General features: G+C 45.8%; 1 protein-coding gene across 1 annotated transcript in view; it reads right to left on the reverse strand.

The window, feature by feature from the left end:
- The window catches only part of LOC143810137 (uncharacterized), a 33,434-nt gene extending 11,907 nt beyond the window's left edge, over positions 1–21,527 (reverse strand). The window contains exons 1-2 of the mRNA XM_077293029.1: positions 21,407–21,527; positions 2,305–2,422 (exon numbers count right to left, since the gene is read on the reverse strand). Coding sequence (XP_077149144.1) covers positions 2,305–2,422; positions 21,407–21,476 — 188 coding nt within the window. The 5' untranslated portion in view covers positions 21,477–21,527. The remainder of the gene's footprint in view (positions 1–2,304; positions 2,423–21,406) is intronic.
- Between the last annotated feature and the right edge of the window lie 928 nt (positions 21,528–22,455).

A 22,455-nucleotide genomic window follows, 5' to 3' on the forward strand; every position in this document is an offset into this window, starting at 1 on the left:
CAGCTGAGTTGTTATAGCTCTCCACAGGTAGAGCCTGGTCCCCAGGGCAGTTAGTGGTGTGGATGGCACTGTTGCTAGTGACAGGTAGAGGGTTAGAGTAGGTGATGCCGGAAAGGACACAGCATGTTGCAGTTCTCATGGTTTTACTCACAGTTCGGGCCCTCAGCCGGGGTGCTGTGTCCTCCAGGTGTGAAGTCCAGGAAGCTCTCTGGCAAGTTGGGCACCTGTCCAGTACTCTTCTTTTATATGCCTCTCCTGGTCGTCTTTCTGCACTGGCTACCTCCTCTCCTGCCCTGCACTTGCCACCCAGTGTCCCAAGCCAGTGAACGCGGGTGTTGTCGGGCGACAAACTCTCTGTCCCCTGGACCCTCTATGTTCACCTTTTCGGCGAGTAGGTGCAAATGTGGCTGCTGCACCTATAGTCACAGCAGCTTCTGGGTTGCTAGCTGGAGCCTGAAGTTTTCCCACTAGTTCAGGGGCCGGGTCCCTTACTGCGGCTTGGTTCCTCCACCTCTGGAAATGGGTCCCACAGGGGGCTTCTGCACTTCGCGTGCCCCTGGAACTCCTTCTTCCTTCGAGCTTCTTTCTTTTTTTCCACTCACAGGAGCTGCAGACTCCTACGTCTGCTCAGCTCTGGCACTCCTCACAGACTCCATTACTCCTCCCTCCTGTCTTCCCTGACAACTCCTAACTCTCCACCCACTCCCACTTCCTAATGCCTCCCTGGCCTGGAGAGGTCTGGTGTTGGGTGCAAGTGTTATGGTTCTGTGCAGTGTCCCCTCTTAACCAGAGAGTTGGGGTACAGCACATCTGGTTGAGATGCAGGACCTATGCCTATGCCTATGCAGCATCATTAGTAAAAGATAGAATGTTAAAAATAATAATAATAATACAAAAATATGGTGATACTCCCCTTCCGATGGCCCCCCATCTCCTCAGCGGCAATCTGGTACGTTCCGTTCCCAGGGATGCTTTGAGCGAAAGACCTTTGTGACATCACGGTCGCGTGACTGCGACGTCATCCCAAGTGATTTGCGCAATGTATCCCTGGGAACGGAAGCCACCGCGTGCACCGCTGAGAGGCGGGAGGACTCCGGGGGCCATGAGAAGGTAAGTATATCACTATTTTTTTATTTTAATTCTTTTTTTTACAGAAATATGATTCCCAAGGGCGTGGAGGAGAGTCTCCTCTCCTCCATACCCGGGTACCATCCGCACATGAAGCGCTCACTTTACGCATGGTGGGCATAGCCACATGTGTATAGTGAGCATTTAAATGCAATCCTATGGCTGAGGAATCGCCGCGATTCCGCAAAAATAATGAACATGCTTCGGATTTTATCACTATGCGATTCCGCAGTGGGAAAATCAGCAGCATGGGCACAGCAACTGCGGAATCCCAAAGGATTGCATGGGAATGCGCTTTTTAAGCCTTTCATGCGTTTCCACTGTGGCGAAAAATGTGACAGAAACGCATAAAAAACGCAATGTGGGCACACAGCCTTACACTTTTATGTCGGCTGTCTGCCTTTTAGTTATTCAGTTAAATGGGTTGTCCTGGACGAACATATTGATGACCTATTTTTAAGATACCAACACACATTCTCTTTGACAGAAGATAAGCAGCACTCCGGAGCAGCCACAAATCATTGTACAGACCTTACCTTTCCTGATTTCCTACAAAGTTTACATCCGGCCATTGGCAGAGCAGCTAACAGCTGATCAGTAAGCGTGCAGTGTGGTGGAGCCCAACAATTTAATACTGATGACTTATCTAGTAAAATGGTTATCAATAGAGTTGAGCGAATTTGTTCGGATTCGGTTCCAAATACGATCGGCATCGAATATTGTTTTTGCAATATTCGCCGAACACAGCCGAGCATCATTAGAGATAATGGGAGTAAAAATTACTGAATATGTTTTGAACCGATCATCAAACATACAGTACATGCGGCATGAATAGTGTTCGAATATAACACGAATATGTCAAAATCAGATTCGGGAACAAAATGCAAACAAATTCACTCATCTCTAGTTATCAATAATTTAGTCCAGAACAAAACCTTTAAAAAAACAAGAAATAGACCCAACCTAATGCTCTGCAAAGCAGGTTACCACTGCTGGTACTCAGTATTCTCTTCCTGACCAATGAATGTGCCAGTTCCTGGGATAGTGCAGGCTAAATGCTCCTGACTTCAGCCATTATCTTGATGCCATAAGCTTTAAAATAGTCCTTCCTATCATTTTACTCAGTTGTACTTTGTGAATATAATTATGCTCAGGGCATTTTACAGCAATACTCACATTACTGCTTCAACACATGGAGGACTTGCTTTCTGGACGTAGAAATGGTCAATTTGAATTGCAGGACTTGGTTTGGCTTTGGACACCTTGGTACAGCAGATGCTAGGCTTGCCAATATCTGGAGACATGACAAATTGAGAAAAACATAAAAATATATATTTCTTTATGGTTTGTCATAAGTTGCACAATAATTTATTTTATCCCCTTAATCCCTGTGACACTCTCTGTTTTTGCGTTTTTGTTTTTTGCTCCCTTTCTTCCCACAGCCATAACTTTTTAAATTTTTGGTCATGTGAGAGCTCGTTTTTTGTAGGACGAGTTGTACTTTTGAAAGACACCATTAGTTATAACATATTGTGTACTGGAAAATGGACAAAAAATTCCAAGCTCGGTAAAATTGCAAAAAAAGTGAATTTCCACAGTTGTTTTTTTTTCTTTACCATGTTCACAATGCTAAAACTGTCCTGCCAATATGATTCTCCAGGTCATTACGAGTTCATAGACACCTAACATGTCTAGGTTCTTTTTTATTTAAGTGGTGAAAACAAATTCCAAACTTTGGTTAAAAAAAAAAAATGGTGCCATTTTCCGAGCCCTGCATCATCTCTATTTTTTGTGATTTGGGGCTGGGTCAGGTTATTTTTTGTGTGCCGAACTGACATTTTGATTGATATCTTTTTGATGCAGATATGAATTTTTGAACCCCCGTTATTGCATTTTATTGCAATGTAGAGGCAATAAAAAAAAACGTAATTCTGGTGTTTTTACTTTTTTTCTTGTTACGCCGTTTAGCGATCAGATTAATTCTTTTATTATATTGATAGATCGGGCGATTCTAATTGTGACAATACCAAATATGTGTATGTTTGATTTTTTAAATTATTTTATTGTGAATGGGGCGAAAGGGGGGTGATTTGAACTTTTATATTTTTTAAATATTTTTTAAAACTTTTTTTAACTTTTTTGCATGCTTCTATAGTTTCTATGCGAGACTAGAAGCTGCAGTTGTCTGATTGACTCTGCCTCATACAGGCGATGACCAGATCGCCTGTATGTAGCAGAAATGCTCACTTGCTATGAGCGCTGACCACCGGGTAGCACTCATAACAATCCGGCAGTGACAATCATTGAGGACCAACCCACGGAAGCGTGAGTTAAATACCGCTGTCAGAGATTGACAATGGAATTTAACAGGTTAACAGCCGCAGGTGGATCGCGATTCCACCCGCGGCTGTTAGAGACACATGTCAGCTGTTCAAAACAGCTGACATGTGCCTGGAAAGATGTGCGCCGGAGCCCACATCAAAGGGACTAAGTCCAAAGTGGGCGTATTCGTCGGAAGAAGGTTAAGGGTTGTAAAATTTTTATGATAAGTGTTTTCTTTGTTTAATGAAAAGTTGTAGCATATTCCAATGTACTCCTCATGGTCCTCACTGCGCTGTTCTACATAGTTTAATTCCTGTGGTTGACAACCTGTCCTGGGGATGTGATGGATAGTCAGATGCACTGCTCTCTACAGTTCCTTTAGGCTACATCCCCATGATCAGGAATAGTAGCATTTTGGACGCAGCCTATTTTCTCTGTATCCAAAGTGCTGCGCTCTACAATATGCACTTGTCTTAGAACTATGCAGATTTATACATCTAATGACAATCTATTCAAGGAAAGTACACAGAGATGACGAGCGTCTCTGCTACAGAAATTTACATGCTGCAGCTCGGAAACCTGCACCTCTGGTCAGTTTATGCAGCGTTAAATAGAAGCAGAGTTTGCATGAGATTTCTTTATATCCCATCCACTGTCCTTGTAATGTAGAACGCAGCTTCTTGGACACAGTGCAAGTACTCTGCATCCAAAAAGTTACTATTCCTGATCGTAGCTTTACAGGTACTGTATAAGAAATGCAAGGTGTACTGAGACATGCACCTGTATTTTCATCACACGACCAAGACAGATTGTTATCCACTCTAAGAATAGGCTAACATATTTTTACATGATGACCACTAAATTGTATAAAAATCCGTGAATATAAAAACCCCTTTGCATTTTGCAGCAGTTTACGAGTATTTAGAGCAAGAAACGGGGCATATTCTGCCAGACTTTTGATTGCACCATGTCAATATACTCTACGATACAACTGAAAGAGGCGTGAATTCACTAAAAATGATCATCACGTGAAGAACTTTTCTGGTGATGGTTTTTGTCACAGTTCCACAGGAAAATCCTGTTAAAATCTGCAACAGAATTTGCATGTGATACATAAGGACTTGTTGCTGATTTTCATGTAGATTTCATCCTCTGCATTTAATGGAAAAATGAACTTGAGTGACAAAATACTCACTATTAATTGACAATTTCCGCTGCAGACTTAACCTACAGTTCCTTGATAATATTTCTAAAAATCTCATCCAGTGTATTATGCTGCGCATTGTTTGCACTCTAATCTTTGGCAGAAAATCAAGTCCCCGGTGTATATACTGTTCAGGCCCCCATACACATTAGAGTATTGGCAAAACTTGCTGATATCAAAGGGTTCAGCCAACACTGTAATATACAGCTCTGGCAAAAATTAAGAGACCACTGCAAAATGTTCACTTTGTCTGATTTTTCTCTTTATAGGTATATTTTTGAGTAAAATGTAAATTTCTCTTTTATTCTATAAACTTCTGACAACGTTTCCGAAGTTCCAAGCAATACTTTTTTTTTTCTGAAAAGGAGAAATGGTCATTAGGGTTGAGCGACTTTCATTTTTTTAAGATCGAGTCAGGTTTTGTGAAACCCGACTTAGTCCAGAGTCGAGTCGAGTGAAGTCAGCCGATTATCGCTAAAAGTCGGGGATCGACCGAAACACGAAACCCAATGCAAGTCAATGGGGAAGCATAGCCGGCAGTGAGTGGAGGCCAGGAAAACACCTACAGTGCCCATTTTAATGCCAAAAACATCCATTCTTGTTTTCTGAAGCTTGTCAATCTAAATTAACTTTATAATAATAGTTGGGCACTGGAAATTGGGGGTGATTTGGCAAAAGTTGTGGGGGGTAGGGCTGGTTCAAGGTTTTAGTGGGCACAGGAAACATGGACTACGTCACGGCGGTGGAGCAGTGAGAGGTAAGTATGTCAAGTTTGCAAGTGCTGTGATCCTAAGCAAGCAGGGGGGCCCACTCGTTGGCATTGGCACTGGCACAGGGCCCCTCAAAGTACAGCAGTGTGTTTGCACGGCGGGGGCACCTCCCACCAGCAGCGACACTTTTGCGTACTCTGAGGGGCCATGTGCCAGTGACGTCGCCAACGAGTATGCCCCCCCCCACCTGATGAAGGAACCTGCACTTTCATCTGCACCTTCCTCTTTGTCCCTGTGTAAGGTGGTATAACATGCGGGAAGGGGAACCTGACTTTCAGCAGGGTCAGATTCTGGCTGTGTAGAGTGCAAGGGGAATGTAGTGGTCTAGGTCAATGTACCAGCAGACTCATCTAGCAGTGGCTGGGCAGTGGGCAGGATGAGGAGGAAACAGATATAGGGCCAAAGAATAAAGTAGGCTAAATGCAGTTCAAAATTGGTAACAGGACTAAACAGGCGGCATTGCTTTGTTGAGTGGAGTAGCAAACCCAGGAGCAGCAGACACTGTTTTAAGGGCCCAAACACACTAATAGGCCAAATGCAGTTTAATATCTGATACTATAGGCCGAAAGCCATAAGGTTGAAGCTCAGCTTTTTTTAGTTGAGGACAAACACCAGGGAGGAGCAAACAGAGCTATTAGGCCCCATCCAGCAATTTAAAAAAAAAAAAAAAGAGCCAGAAGGTGGAAACTCAGCTTTGTTCAGTGGAGGACAACACCAGGCAGGGGCAGACACCGTTAGTAGGCCCTAACCACCAATTTTTAAAAACACAGCACTTAATGAGAGCAAGAAGGTTGAAGCTCAGCTGTATTCAGTTGAGGGCAACACCAGGGAGGGGCAGACACCGTTAGTAGGCCCTAACCACCAATTTTTAAAAACACAGCACTTAATGAGAGCCAGAAGGTTGAAGCTCAGCTTTATTCAGTTGAGGACAACACCAGGGAGGGGCAGACACCGTTAGTAGGCCGTAACCAAAGTTGAAGGCCAAATGCAGTTTAATATCTGATACTATAGGCCGAAAGCCAGAAGGTTGAAGCACAGCTTTATTCAGTTGAGGGCAACACCAGGGAGGGGCAGACACCGTTAGTAGGCCCTAACCACCATTTTGTTTTTTAAAAAACACTTAATGAGAGCCAGAAGGTTGAAGCTCAGCTGTATTCAGTTGAGGACAACACCAGGGAGGGGCAGACACCGTTAGTAGGCCGTAACCAAAGTTGAAGGCCAAATGCAGTTTAATATCTGATACTATAGGCCGAAAGCCACAAGGTTGAAGCACAGCTTTATTCAGTTGAGGGCAACACCAGGGAGGGGCAGACACCGTTAGTAGGCCCTAACCACCAATTTTTAAAAACACAGCACTTAATGAGAGCCAGAAGGTTGAAGCTCAGCTTTATTCAGTTGAGGACAACACCAGGGAGGGGCAGACACCGTTAGTAGGCCGTAACCAAAGTTGAAGGCCAAATGCAGTTTAATATCTGATACTATAGGCCGAAAGCCAGAAGGTTGAAGCACAGCTTTATTCAGTTGAGGGCAACACCAGGGAGGGGCAGAAACCGTTAGTAGGCCCTAACCACCAATTTTTAAAAATACAGCACTTAATGAGAGCCAGAAGGTTGAAGCTCAGCTTTATTCAGTTGAGGGCAACACCAGGGAGGGGCAGACACCGTTAGTAGGCCGTAACCAAAGTTGAAGGCCAAATGCAGTTTAATATCTGATACTATAGGCCGAAAGCCACAAGGTTGAAGCACAGCTTTATTCAGTTGAGGGCAACACCAGGGAGGGGCAGACACCGTTAGTAGGCCATAACCAAAGTTGAAGGCCAAATGCAGTTTAATATCTGATACTATAGGCCGAAAGCCAGAAGGTTGAAGCACAGCTTTATTCAGTTGAGGGCAACACCAGGGAGGGGCAGACACCGTTAGTAGGCCCTAACACACAATTTTTAAAAACACAGCACTTAATGAGAGTCAGAAGGTTGAAGCTCAGCTTTATTCAGTTGAGGGCAACACCAGGGAGGGGCAGACACCGTTAGTAGGCCGTAACCAAAGTTGAAGGCCAAATGCAGTTTAATATCTGATACTATAGGCCGAAATCCAGAAGGTTGAAGCACAGCTTTATTCAGTTGAGGGCAACACCAGGGAGGGGCAGACACCGTTAGTAGGCCCTAACCACCAATTTTTAAAAACACAGCACTTAATGAGAGCCAGAAGGTTGAAGCTCAGCTTTATTCAGTTGAGGGCAACACCAGGGAGGGGCAGACACCGTTAGTAGGCCCTAACCACCATTTTGTTTTAAAAAAAAACACTTAATGAGAGCCAGAAGGTTGAAGCTCAGCTGTATTCAGTTGAGGACAACACCAGGGAGGGGCAGACACCGTTAGTAGGCCGTAACCAAAGTTGAAGGCCAAATGCAGTTTAATATCTGATACTATAGGCCGAAAGCCAGAAGGTTGAAGCACAGCTTTATTCAGTTGCAGCTTCTTTGCAATAATATAAAGAAGACGCGACAGGACAACACTCGGTGGATGCCATATCTGTGTTTTCAATGGAAAAAAACCTTTCAGTTAACTACTTGCAGGAGAAAGTTTTTGTAGCTGGTGGCCAATTTTGGTACTGTACCAGTTTTTGGTTGTATGTGTTTTTGTTTTTAATGTTAAAATGTATGCATTTGATATCTCTCCAGTATTTTCTTTATTATAAGCAAAATACTTATTTTTATATTTTCTGATGTTTTATACCGGAGTGTTCCTCGGGACACGCTTATAAACTTGATAATTGGTTCCAGGGGTACACGGGCAGCAGTGATCTGGTCAGTGGAGGCCTAGTGGAAGGAGGGACCGCAGACAGGCTTCGGAGGCCTAACACAATAAAATGGGCTGGCTGTAGGCACTTTATAATTGGTTCCAGGGGTACACGGGCAGCAGTGGTCTGGTCAGTGGAGGCCTAGTGGAAGGAAGGACCGCAGACAGGCTTTGAAGGCCTAACATGATAAAATGGGCTGGCTGTAGGCACTTTATAATTGGTTCCAGGGGTACACGGGCAGCAGTGGTCTGGTCAGTGGAGGCCTAGTGGAAGGAGGGACCGCAGACAGGCTTCGAAGGCCTAACATAATAAAATGGGCTGGCTGTAGGCACTGTAAAATAGGTTCCAGGGGTACACGGGCAGCAGTGGTCTGGTCAGTGGAGGCCTAGTGGAAGGAAGGACCGCAGACAGGCTTTGAAGGCCTAACATGATAAAATGGGCTGGCTGTAGGCACTTTATAATTGGTTCCAGGGGTACACGGGCAGCAGTGGTCTGGTCAGTGGAGGCCTAGTGGAAGGAGGGACCGCAGACAGGCTTCGAAGGCCTAACATAATAAAATGGGCTGGCTGTAGGCACTTTATAATTGGTTCCAGGGGTACACGGGCAGCAGTGGTCTGGTCAGTGGAGGCCTAGTGGAAGGAGGGACCGCAGACAGGCTTCGAAGGCCTAACATAATAAAATGGGCTGGCTGTAGGCACTGTAAAATAGGTTCCAGGGGTACACGGGCAGCAGTGGTGTGGTCAGTGGAGGCCTAGTGGAAGGAGGGACCGCAGACAGGCTTCGAAGGCCTAACATAATAAAATGGGCTGGCTGTAGGCACTGTAAAATAGGTTCCAGGGGTACACGGGCAGCAGTGGTCTGGTCAGTGGAGGCCTAGTGGAAGGAGGGACCGCAGACAGGCTTCGAAGGCCTAACATAATAAAATGGGCTGGCTGTAGGCACTGTAAAATAGGTTCCAGGGGTACACGGGCAGCAGTGGTCTGGTCAGTGGAGGCCTAGTGGAAGGAGGGACCGCAGACAGGCTTCGAAGGCCTAACATAATAAAATGGGCTGGCTGTAGGCACTGTAAAATAGGTTCCAGGGGTACACGGGCAGCAGTGGTCTGGTCAGTGGAGGCCTAGTGGAAGGAGGGACCGCAGACAGGCTTCGAAGGCCTAACATAATAAAATGGGCTGGCTGTAGGCACTGTAAAATAGGTTCCAGGGGTACACGGGCAGCAGTGGTCTGGTCAGTGGAGGCCTAGTGGAAGGAAGGACCGCAGACAGGCTTCGAAGGCCTAACATAATAAAATGGGCTGGCTGTAGGCACTGTAAAATAGGTTCCAGGGGTACACGGGCAGCAGTGGTGTGGTCAACGGAGGCCGATTGTAATGAGTGTCTGCCAGTTAGTAGTCAAAAAACAACAAATAAATGTGAATGTCTCGCATTAAAACAAAGACACTAAAGGGTGCAATCATTAGGTTCAGGGGTGGGATCCTCTGCGTTGTTTCAGACCTACTAATTTAGCGCAAAGTATTTACTGTGGTAAATAGAGGACACTGCCCCTGACTATGTTATGTACCATCATACATGTCAACACAATGGTATTGTCAGTGGCAGGTATGGAAGGATGTCAGCGCATAGACTAAACATTGGTGGAAGTGTGAGAGATAACTGTGGAAGTGGTAGAGCAATGTTTGACCTGGGGGTGGGTGAACTCTCTTGTGGCCGGCGGTACAGGCCCAGGGCCCCTCATGTTACAACAGTGTGTCTGACGTTGGGTGCGCACCACCACCGCCAGAGACACTTTATTGTACTATGAGGGACCCAGTACCAATGCCGTCAACCAAAAGCGAGCACACCCACCTCTTCAGGCAAACAGCTGTCTCACGGGTGCTTGCGCCAAGTCGCGATACCACGGCCCCGTGTGGGGAGTTTGGCCATTTAGGGAGGTGTAAACATGTCATATGCCGGACAATCAGCTGCAGAAAATTAGACATTAGAAAAGTAATTCACAGTAGTCCACAGGCAAGAGCTTTTCATAGGAAAGCTAGGTGTCGGCCGGGCAAGGTGGGGCAAAAGATTTTGAAATCCAGTTGTGGTTCATTTTAATGAATGTTAGATCGTCAACATTTTGGGTAGCCAGACGAGTCCTTTTTTCGGTTAATATTGAACCTGCAGCACTGAATACTCTTTCTGATAGGACACTTGCTGCCGGGCAAGCAAGCTCCTGCAATGCATATTCTGCCAATTCTGGCCAGGTGTCTAATTTGGAGGCCCAGTAATCAAATGGGAATGACGGTTGAGGGAGAACATCGATAAGGGATGAAAAATAGTTAGTAACCATACTGGACAAATGTTGTCGCCTGTCACTTTCAATTGATGCAGCAGTACCTGTCCTGTCTGCGGTCATAGCAAAATCACTCCACAACCTGGTCAGAAAACCCCTTTGTCCAACGCCACTTCTGATGTGTGCACCCCTAACACTACTAATCTGCTGCCCCCTGGAGCTCGTGTGATAACGATCATGTGCGCTGTGTGCTGGGAATGCCTGAAGCAAACGGTCAACAAGAGTTGATTGTTTGGTTGCTAATATTAGTTCCAAGTTCTCATGTGGCATAATATTTTGCAATTTGCCTTTATAGCGTGGATCAAGGAGGCAGGCCAACCAGTAATCGTCATCGTTCATCATTTTCGTTATGCGTGTGTCCCTTTTTAGGATACGTAAGGCATAATCCGCCATGTGGGCCAAAGTTCCAGTTGTCAAATCTCCGGTTGTGATTGGTTGAGGGGCAGTTTCAGGCAAATCTACGTCACTTGTGTCCCTCAAAAAACCAGAACCCGGCCTTGCCACGCAACCAATTTCCAGTGCCCCCGGGAAAGCTTCCGCATTAAAAATATACTCATCCCCATCATCCTCCTCGTCCTCCACCTCCTCTTCGCCCGCTACCTCGTCCTGTACACTGCCCTGACCAGACAATGGCTGACTGTCATCAAGGCTTTCCTCTTCCTCTGGTGCAGACGCCTGCTCCTTTATGTGCGTCAAACTTTGCATCAGCAGACACATTAGGGGGATGCTCATGCTTATTACGGCGTTGTCTGCACTAACCAGCCGTGTGCATTCCTCAAAACACTGAAGGACTTGACACATGTCTTGTATCTTGGACCACTGCACACCAGACAACTCCATGTCTGCCATCCTACTGCCTGCCCGTGTATGTGTATCCTCCCATAAAAACATAACAGCCCGCCTCTGTTGGCACAGTCTCTGAAGCATGTGCAGTGTTGAGTTCCACCTTGTTGCAACGTCTATGATTAGGCGATGCTGCGGAAGGTTCAAAGACCGCTGATAGGTCTGCATACGGCTGGAGTGTACAGGCGAACGTCGGATATGTGAGCAAAGTCCACGCACTTTGAGGAGCAGGTCGGAGAACCCAGGATAAGTTTTCAATAAGCACTGCACCACCAGGTTTAAGGTGTGAGCCAGGCAAGGAATGTGTTTCAGTTGGGAAAGGGAGATGGCAGCCATGAAATTCCTTCCGTTATCACTCACTACCTTGCCTGCCTCAAGATCTACTGTGCCCAGCCACGACTGCGTTTCTTGTTGCAAGAACTCGGACAGAACTTCCGCGGTGTGTCTGTTGTCACCCAAACACTTCATAGCCAATACAGCCTGCTGACGCTTGGCAGTAGCTGGCCCATAATGGGACAACTGGTGTGCAACTGTTTCCTAGACCGTGGGCTAGGCACAACTGTCCCAAAATTGATGTCCCCTGAGGACCCTGCATCCACCACATTCACCCAGTGTGCCGTGATGGACACATAACGTCCCTGGCCATGCCTACTGGTCCATGCATCTGTAGTCAGGTGCACCTTTGTACTCACAGATTGCCTGAGTGCATGGACGATGCGCTGTTTAACATGCTGGTGCAGGGCCGGGATGGCTTTTCTGGAAAAAAAGTGTCGACTGGGTAGCTCGTATCGTGGTTCAGCGTACTCCATCAGGGCTTTGAAAGCTTCGCTTTCAACTAACCGGTAGGGCATCATCTCTAACGATATTAGTCTAGCGATGTGGGCGTTAAAACCCTGTGTACGCGGATGCGAGGATAAGTACTTCCTTTTTCTAACCAGAGTCTCATGTAGTGTGAGCTGAACTGGAGAGATGGAGATCGTGGAACTTGCGGGTGTGCCGGTGGACATGGCAGACTGCGAGACGGTTGGAGATGGTATTGTTTCCGCCGGTGACCTAGATGCAATATTTCCTCCTACAAAACTGGTGATTCCCTGACCCTGAGTGCTTTTGGCTGGCAAAGAAACCTGCACAGATACTGCCGGTGGTGCGGAAAATGGTGGCCTTACAGTGACGGAAGGGATGTTGCGTTGCTGACTAGCTTCATTGGCCGAGGGTGCTACAACCTTAAGGGACGTTTGGTAGTTAGTCCAGGCTTGAAAATGCATGGTGGTTAAGTGTCTATGCATGCAACTAGTATTGAGACATTTCAGATTCTGACCTCTGCTTAAGCTAGTTGAACATTTTTGACAGATGACTTTGCGCTGATGAATTGGATGTTGTTTAAAAAAATGCCAGACTGCACTCTTCCTAGCATCGGATCCCTTTTCAGGGATTGCAGACTGAGCTTTAACCGGATGGCCACGCTGTCCTCCAACAGGTTTTGGCTTTGACACGCGTTTTGGGCCAGATACGGGCCCGGCAGATGGAACCTGTTGCGATGTTGATGCCTGCTGCGGCCCCTCCTCCACCTCCGCTTCTGAACTACTGCCGCCTGCACCCTGTTCCCCCAATGGCTGCCAATCGGGGTCAATAACTGGGTCATCTATTAACTCCTCTTCGAGCTCGTGTGCAACTTCGTCTGTGTCACTGTGTCGGTCGGTGGTATAGCGTTCGTGGCGGGGCAACATAGTCTCATCAGGGTCTGATTGTGGATCAGTACCCTGAGAGGGCAATGTGGTGGTCTGAGTCAAAGGAGCAGCATAGTACTCTGGCTGTGGCTGTGCATCAGTGCACTCCATGTCAGAATCAACTTGTAATGGGCATGGCCTGTTAAGTGTTTCACTTTGTAAGCCAGGGACGGTATGTGTAAAGAGCTCCATGGAGTAACCCGTTGTGTCGCCTGCTGCATCCTTCTCTCTTGTTGTAGTTTTTGCTGAAGAGGACAAGGAAGCGACTTGTCCCTGACCGTGGACATCCACAAGCGACGCGCTGCTTTTACATTTACCAGTTTCAGAAGAGGAGGCAAAAGAGCTAGAGGCTGCAATGTAAGCCAAAACTTGCTGTTGCTGCTCTGCCTTTAAAAGCGGTTTTCCTACTCCCAGAAAAGAGAGCGTTCGAGGCCTTGTGTAGCCAGACGACGAAACTGGCTCCACAGCTCCAGACTTACGTGGAATATTTTTATCCCCACGACCACCTGATGCTCCACTACCACTACCATCATTACCAGCTGACAATGAACGCCCACGGCCACGACCTCTTGCACCAGACTTCCTCATTGTTTTAAAAACTTAACCAAAGTAACTTTATTTGTTGCTGTCAAACAACTTACACGGTAAGCTATAACTTCAGTATGATTTCAATATCCCTTAACAGGTTGGTGAGACCACAAGGAAAATCAGGCACAATGTTACACACTCTGTTTTCTGTGGCACAAAATCACAGAGATGCCACACACGCAGGACTGTCACTCAAGCACAAATGTCAATATTAATCTCCCACCTATTTTTTTTTTTTTCCTCAGGGAGACTTTAGAAACCAAATAAGATAAATTGTTTTTTTCAGGGACAATTTAGAAACCAAATAATAATAAAACAAACAAAAAAAAAGCTTTATATGGCCCAGTGCCCACTGAGTGAGAGATGGCACACACAGGAGTCAGGATAAGGAGTGTCACACAAGCCATGAGGACAGTATTAATCTCCCACTGATGGATGTAGTGATTTTTTTTTCAGATAGATTTTAGAACCCAAATCAAGCAAAAAAATAAATAGGCTTTCTATGGCCCACTGAGTGAGAGATGGCACACACAGGAGTCAGGAGTGGCACACAAGCCCTGAGGACAGTATAAATCTCCCACTGATGGATGTAGTGTTTTTTTTTTTCAGGTAGATTTTAGAACCCAAATCAAGCAAAAAAATAAATAGGCTTTCTATGGCCCACAGAGTGAGAGATGGCGCTCACAGGAGTCAGGATCAGGAGTGGCACACAAGCCCTGAGGACAGTATTAATCTCCCACTGATGGATGTAGTGATTTTTTTTTCAGTTAGATTTTAGAACCCAAATCAAGCAAAAAAATAAATAGGCTTTATATGGCCCACTGAGTGAGAGATGGCGCGCACAGGAGACAGGATCAGGAGTGGCACACAAGCCCTGAGGACAGTATTAATCTCCCACTGATGGATGTAGTGTTTTTTTTTTCAGGTAGATTTTAGAACCCAAATCAAGCAAAAAAATAAATAGGCTTTCTATGGCCCACTGAGTGAGAGATGGCGCGCACAGGAGTCAGGATCAGGAGTGGCACACAAGCCCTGAGGACAGTATTAATCTCCCACTGATAGATGTAGTGTTTTTTTTTTTCAGGTAGATTTTAGAACCCAAATGAAGCAAAAAAATAAATAGGCTTTCTATGGCCCACTGAGTGAGAGATGGCGCACACAGGGATGGCACACACACGGATGGCACTGTAGCAGAAATGCAAATCTTAATCTCCCACAAAAAAAAAAAAAAAAAAAAAACAGGGACTGTCCTACAATTACTATCTCCCTGCAGTAATCTCAGCCAGGTATGGCAGGCAGCAATAGGAGTGGACTGATGCACAAATTAAATAAAAAGTGTGGACAAACAAAAAAGATAGCTGTGCAGAAAGGAAGGAACAAGAGGATATGTGCTTTGAAAAAAGCAGTTGGTTTCCACAGTGGCGTACACACAGCAATACAGCTATCACGGAGCCTTCTAGGGCAGCCCAATGAGCTACAGCGCTGAGAGAAAAAAAAAAAATGTAGCTTCCACTGTCCCTGCACACCGAAGGTGGTGTTGGACAGTGGAAATCGCTACAGCACAAGCGGTTTGGTGGTTAGTGGACCCTGCCTAACGCTATCCCTGCTTCTGACGAAGCGGCAGCAACCTCTCCCTAAGCTCAGATCAGCAGCAGTGAGATGGCGGTCGGCGGGAACGCCCCTTTATAGCCCCTGTGACGCCGCAGACAGCAAGCCAATCACTGCAATGCCCTTCTCTAAGATGGTGGGGACCAGGACCTATGTCATCACGCTGCCCACACTCTGCGTTCACCTTCATTGGCTGAGAAATGGCGCTTTTCGCGTCATTGAAATGCGACTTTGGCGCGAAAGTCGCGTACCGCATGGCCGACAAGCACAGGGGTCGGATCGGGTTTCATGAGACGCCGACTTAGCCAAAAGTCGGCGACTTTTGAAAATGAACGACCCGTTTCGCTCAACCCTAATGGTCATTATTAAAAAAAAAAACAGTGCTTTCAGACTTCAAATAATGCAAAGAAAACAAGTTCATAATCATTTAGAAACAACAATACTAATGTTTTAACTCAGGAAAAGTTCAGAAATCAATATTTTGTGGAATAACCATGATTTTAAATCACAGCTTACATGCATCTTGGCATGCTTTCCACCAGTCTTTCAGACTGCTTCGGGCGCAAAAATGTCAGCAGTTCTTCTTTGTTTGATGGCTTGTGATTATCCATCATCCTCTTGATTATATTCCATAGGTTTTCAATGGGGTTCAGGTCTGGAGATTGGGCTGCCCATGACAGGGTTTTGATGTGGTGGTCTCTTAATTGTTGCCAGAGCTGTATATGGGGGATCTGGTCGAGTGATCGTTGGGGAAGATGTTGGCTGGGCATGTCCGATTTTGGACTGTCTATTGCTTTGTTTTCCTGGAGATAAGCCACGGACAGAGATGTCAGTCTGCTGATTTCTCATAGAGAACACAGGAGTGCTCAGCCGAATAAGGGCTCCTGTGTATCGGAGAGACGGTCGATATGGCTGTCTGCCGAATGATCAAGCAAAGCATTGGTTTGACTGACAGCAATCTAATGTATGTGTCCGGCTTTACACCTACAGCAGCTTAGTCCTCGTATGCATAAGAATATGCATGTGATGCCCTTTTTCAGCCATTGTATTATTTTATGATTTGTGCAACTGACTTCTCCAAGTTTTGATACCTCAAGACATACATGAAAGTGACTATCCACCCTTGAACATTTTTTTTTTCCTTAACATGACAAATATTATGCGCTAAATAAGGGTACGTTCACATTTGCGTTGTGCGCCGCAGCGTCGGCGCCGCAACGCACAACGCAAACAAAAACGCAGCAAAACGCATGCACAACGCTGCATTTTGCGCCGCATGCATCCTTTTTTTCATTGATTTTGGACGCAGCAAAAATGCAACTTGCTGCGTCCACTGCACCCGGACGCGGGCGCCGCAGTGACGCATGCGGCGCAAAACGCAAGTGCGACGCATGTCCATGCGCCCCCATGTTAAATATAGGGGCGCATGACGCATGCGGCGACGCTGCGGCGCCCGACGCTGCGGCGCAGACCGCAAATGTGAACGTAGCCTAATTACACAACAAGTATACACCGCAGACACTACTCCATTTTCCAACTCCAGAATGCCAAATCCCCTGCACAGACTGAAATTATGGTTGAAGCCACTTCTAGAGAATGTTTGGAGGGTATGGCATGCTGTGTTTGCATAGAATTAATTATATCCTGCATGTCTATTGCTCCATTCCCTGACAGCAAGCAAGCTTGAATGGTAACATATCATTCATTCTTTGAACTGAAATATCCTGCATGTCTATTGCTCCATTCCCTGACAGCAAGCAAGCTTGAATGGTAACATATCATTCATTCTTTGAACTGAAATATCCTGCATGTCTATTGCTCCATTCCCTGACAGCAAGCAAGCTTGAATGGTATCAGAGTCCTTCTACCTTCGGCATTGATTCCTGCTTATATCTATATTTGTTAGCCAGCTTGTTATGCAATTGTTTTTGTTTCTAGATATTTAATTCTCTTCTGCTTGTCCTTATGCCAAGAGTTCGCATAACTGTTTTTCAAAGGGGTTTATGATCCATGTAGACCTGGACATTTGTTTATCTGATCACTACATTTATTGTGCCCTGCTGTCTCAATTGAGTTAGATTGATTGGTAACGAGAGGGGGGAAGACCAAAAAAAAAAAAAAAAAAAAAAGTGAGATCTAAGAGCTGGCCACCTATAAATGTAGATATAGCTTGGGGAAGCATTCATGCAGGGGGCATTCGTGCACTATTATTCGTGTACTTTTTTTTCTAAGTATTCAGCAGTTATAACATGGCAGTTGGGCAGGAGACAGGTAAGACAATCAAAATCTATTCCCTATTCAGTTGGCACACAGCAAATACTCACCATATGTATTTGTATAATCTATATCCTGGCTGCTGCATTCACTCACCGCCCTTGCATTAACTCTCTACACTCCATCCATATTGGCCCCTCTGTCCTGGCCTCTCCTATGTATAGCACTCATGCTCTGTTCACATTGCTTAACAGCGCAGATCCATTCAGTCCCACCATCCAACACAAGAGACGCTCTCACAAATCACTTAACCATCTGCTCACTCTTTCTATCCTCCTTCTCCTAGTTGCTGGAGACATCTCTCCGAACCCCGGCCCCCCATGTTATAGCCAGTCAAACCTCCCAACTGCTACACCCAGAAACCCCTCTAACCTTATTAATATTCCATGCATGCCTTCTGTCTCTTTCAATTGTGCTCTTTGGAATTCTCGCTCTGTGTGTAATAAACTCTCCTTCATTCATGACTTCTTCCTTTCTAACTCTCTTAATCTCCTGGCTCTTACTGAAACCTGGATCCAGCAGTCAGACACCACCGCTGCTGCTGCTCTCTCATTTGGTGGACTACACTTTTCTCATACCCCAAGATCAGACAACAGAGCAGGTGGAGGCGTTGGTCTGCTCCTTTCACCCAAATGTACCTTCCAAGTTATCCCCCAAGTACCCTCACTTGTATTCCCTTCCTTTGAGGTCCATGCTGTCAGATTCTACGTCCCCTTCTCCATGCGAGTGGCGGTGGTGTATCGTCCTCCCGGCCCCTCTCACCAGTTCCTGGATCATTTTGCCACCTGGCTTCCACACTTTCTCTCTTATGACACCCCCACCCTCATCATGGGTGATTTCAATATCCCAATTGCTTCTCCCCTCTCCCCATCTGCTTCTCACCTTTTATCTCTAACCTCCTCTTTCGGCCTCTCGCAGCATACTAACTCTCCAACACATGATGATGGAAACTCCCTTGATTTGGTCTTCTCCCGGCTTTGCTCACTGGATGATTTCACAAACTCCCCTCTCCCGCTCTCTGACCACAACCTTCTTTCATTCTCTATCAAGAACTGCCATCCCGCTCAGGTCATCCCCACTTTCCACACTTATAGAAACATACAGGCCATTAACACCCAGAAACTTATGAAGAACTTGCAGTCTTCATTGGCCCCAATCTCCTCCATCTCTTGTCCTGATTCTGCTCTGAAGCATTACAATGAAACCCTGCAAAGTGCCCTGGAAGAAGCTGCACCTCCTATACATAGAACAACTCGGCACAGACGGCGACAACCGTGGCACACGCTGCAAACACGTTTCCTGCAGCGGTGCTCCAGGTGCGCCGAACGTCTGTGGAGAAAATCTAATCTGCCCGAAGATTTCATCCATTATAAGTTCATGTTAAAAACATACAACTCTGCCCTTCACCTCTCCAAACAAACCTATTTCAACACCCTCATCACCTCGCTGTCCAATAACCCTAAACGTCTCTTTGACACTTTCCGGTCCCTACTCAACCCAAGAGAGCAGGCCCCAACCACAGATCTCCACGCTGACGATCTGGCCAATTACTTCAAAGAAAAAATTGACCACATTCGACAGGAAATCATTTCCCAATCTCTTCATACCAAGCACTGTCCTCCCTCCCCCACTGCATCTAGTTCACTCTCTGACTTTGAACCAGTTACAGAAGAAGAAGTAAGCAGGCTCCTTGCATCTTCTCGCCCGACCACTTGCACCAGCGACCCCATTCCGTCGCATCTCCTCCAGTCCCTTTCCCCGGCTGTCACCTCTCACCTAACAAAAATATTCAACCTTTCCCTCACTTCCGGTATTTTTCCCTCCTCATTTAAGCATGCCATCATACATCCACTACTTAAAAAGCCCTCCCTCGATCAAAATTGTGCCGCTAATTATAGACCTGTCTCTAATCTTCCCTTCATCTCTAAACTCCTGGAACGCCTGGTCCACTCCCGTCTTACCCGCTATCTCTCAGATAATTCTCTTCTCGACCCTCTTCAATCTGGTTTCCGCTCTTTACACTCTACTGAAACTGCCCTCACTAAAGTCTCTAATGACCTACTAACAGCTAAATCTAATGGTCACTATTCCATGCTAATTCTCTTGGATCTCTCCGCAGCATTCGACACTGTGGATCATCAGCTCCTCCTCACTATGCTCCGCTCCATCGGCCTCAAGGACACCGTTCTCTCTTGGTTCTCCTCCTATCTCTCTGGCCGATCCTTCACTGTTTGTTTTGCTGGTTCCTCCTCCTCTCACCTTCCCCTTACTGTTGGGGTTCCTCAAGGATCAGTCCTAGGCCCCCTCCTCTTCTCTTTGTATACTGCCCCTATTGGACAAACAATCAGTAGATTTGGTTTCCAGTACCATCTCTATGCTGACGACACCCAATTATATACCTCTTCTCCTGTTATCACGCCGACCTTTTTAGAAAACACCAGTGATTGTCTTACCGCTGTCTCTAACATCATGTCCTCCCTCTATCTGAAACTGAACCTGTCAAAAACTGAACTCCTCGTGTTCTCTCCCTCTACAAACCTACCTTTGCCCGACATTGCCATCTCTGTGTGCTGTTCCACCATTACTCCAAAGCAACATGCCCGCTGCCTTGGAGTCATCCTTGATTCCGAGCTTTCTTTCACCCCCCACATCCGATCACTGGCTCGCTCTTCTTATCTGCATCTCAAAAACATTTCCAGAATTCGCCCTTTTCTTACTTTCGACTCTGCAAAAACTCTTACTGTCTCACTTATTCACTCTCGTCTGGACTATTGTAACTCTCTACTAATTGGCCTCCCTCTTACCAGACTCTCCCCGCTCCAATCTGTCCTGAATGCTGCTGCCAGGATCATATTCCTCGCCAACCGTTACACCGATGCCTCTACCTTGTGCCAGTCATTACACTGGCTACCCATCCAATCCAGAATCCAGTACAAAACTACTACCCTCATCCACAAAGCACTCCATGGCTCAGCACCACCCTACATCTCCTCTCTGGTCTCAGTCTACCAACCTACCCGTGCCCTCCGCTCTGCTAATGACCTCAGGTTAGCATCCTCAATAATCAGAACCTCCCACTCCCGTCTCCAAGACTTTACACGTGCGGCGCCGATTCTTTGGAATGCATTACCTAGGTTAATACAATTAATCCCCAATCCCCACAGTTTTAAGCGTGCACTAAAAACTCATTTGTTCAGATTGGCCTACCGCCTCAACGCATTAACCTAATTATCCCTGTGTGGCCTATTAATAAAAAACAACAACATAATCACGTTCCTCCATCATGTTCTCATACACTTTACGCAGTTAATAGCCTCTGTGTCTGTACTGCTACATACTTAGGCAGTTAACTGGTTCATGCAGCTTTACATGAACACCCGAGCCTTACACTATGGCTGGTCCAAATAACTAAAGCAATTGTTACCATCCACCTCTCGGGTCTCCCCTTTTCCTCATAGATTGTAAGCTTGCGAGCAGCAGGGCCCTCATTCCTCCTGGTATCTGTTTTGAACTGTGATTTCTGTTATGCTGTAATGTCTGTTGTCTGTATAAGTCCCCTCTATAAGTTGTAAAGCGCTGCGGAATATGTTGGCGCTATATAAATAAAATTATTATTATTATTATTATTATAATTAAATATTAAATAGCATACTGTAAACTAAATAGCTTCCCATAGTGGTCAAGAGAGGTGTGTTATTGAAATCTGAGCCTCTATGTAAGAAAAGCCGAGGTTTGGTTGCTTTACAGATTTGTAACCAGCAAAACAGATATATCTATATCTATATCTGTAACCGTAACCAGCAAAACTCTACTTACCGGCAGAGACAATACAGATGGCATTTGCAGCAAACAGAGCTAAACTCAGCATTACTTTTGTGGAGCACATATTTCTTGGTCCCCTTTGTTCTTTTAGGGCTGTGTTCGTCTTTTCAGCTCTAGCTGCTTTCTGTGCTTGTGAGATGGAGGAACCTTGTCTTATGAAAAGGGAACTTTGCTAGACATTGGAAATTATGTTATTTTCCATGAATCAACTTCATCATCATAAGCACAGGTCATGACAGTGAATCTGCCCAAAGATAAATAATTTTTCTAAGAATTCTCAGTAAAGAAACTTTGTATTGCCAAAAGTTTAATTAAACAGAATTAGTAATACATATCCCATCACTTCATCTACATCCTTTTGGCAGGAGTTATAAGAGTAAACAGAAGAGATGAGCAAACTTGGTCGGAAAATGTTTGACAATCACAAATTCAGCACATAGCACATTCGGATTCGTGTTCACACAACTCCACTATTTCTAATCCTAGCAATACTGCCCAAAATCATGTTGCAGATAGTGCAGCAAGTGTTTCCATGAGGTCCAAGTTCATGCTGTGTTGGTAGGGAGGTAACACTGAAACTTGCTTCCTCAGTCCAACTACGGACAACAGAGAGGGGATCATTATCCTCTTCATCTCCTAACTGTTGCATATCCATCACCTTATCCTCCTCCATTTGTTTCTCGGCTCCTGCACCTTCACTAACAGTTTGTCTGGTACTATTAGCCCCCCTTGATCATTGTAATCCACCCTCCCATTGCACACTCCTGTGCAACAACTGTCCAGAAATTTGAGATATTGTTATCACATCCGCATCCTCTTTTCGTGATGTTCATGATGGTAACGTCAGCACTAACCATTTTAATAGCCATTTGGAAACTGTGCAGAAGGGTGCAGAGATCCTTCATATGTGCCCACTCCGCAAGCGTGACTTACTACACGTTGGTACTGCATTGGGCCAGAGTATGCAAAATGTCATCCCTTACCAGGGGTCGTCGCTGCTGCCATAGTCGCTGCAACATGTGCACAGTTGAATTCCACCGTGT

The sequence above is a fragment of the Ranitomeya variabilis genome, chromosome 2, assembly GCF_051348905.1.
Source record: "Ranitomeya variabilis isolate aRanVar5 chromosome 2, aRanVar5.hap1, whole genome shotgun sequence".
Taxonomy (NCBI): Eukaryota; Metazoa; Chordata; class Amphibia; order Anura; family Dendrobatidae; genus Ranitomeya; species Ranitomeya variabilis.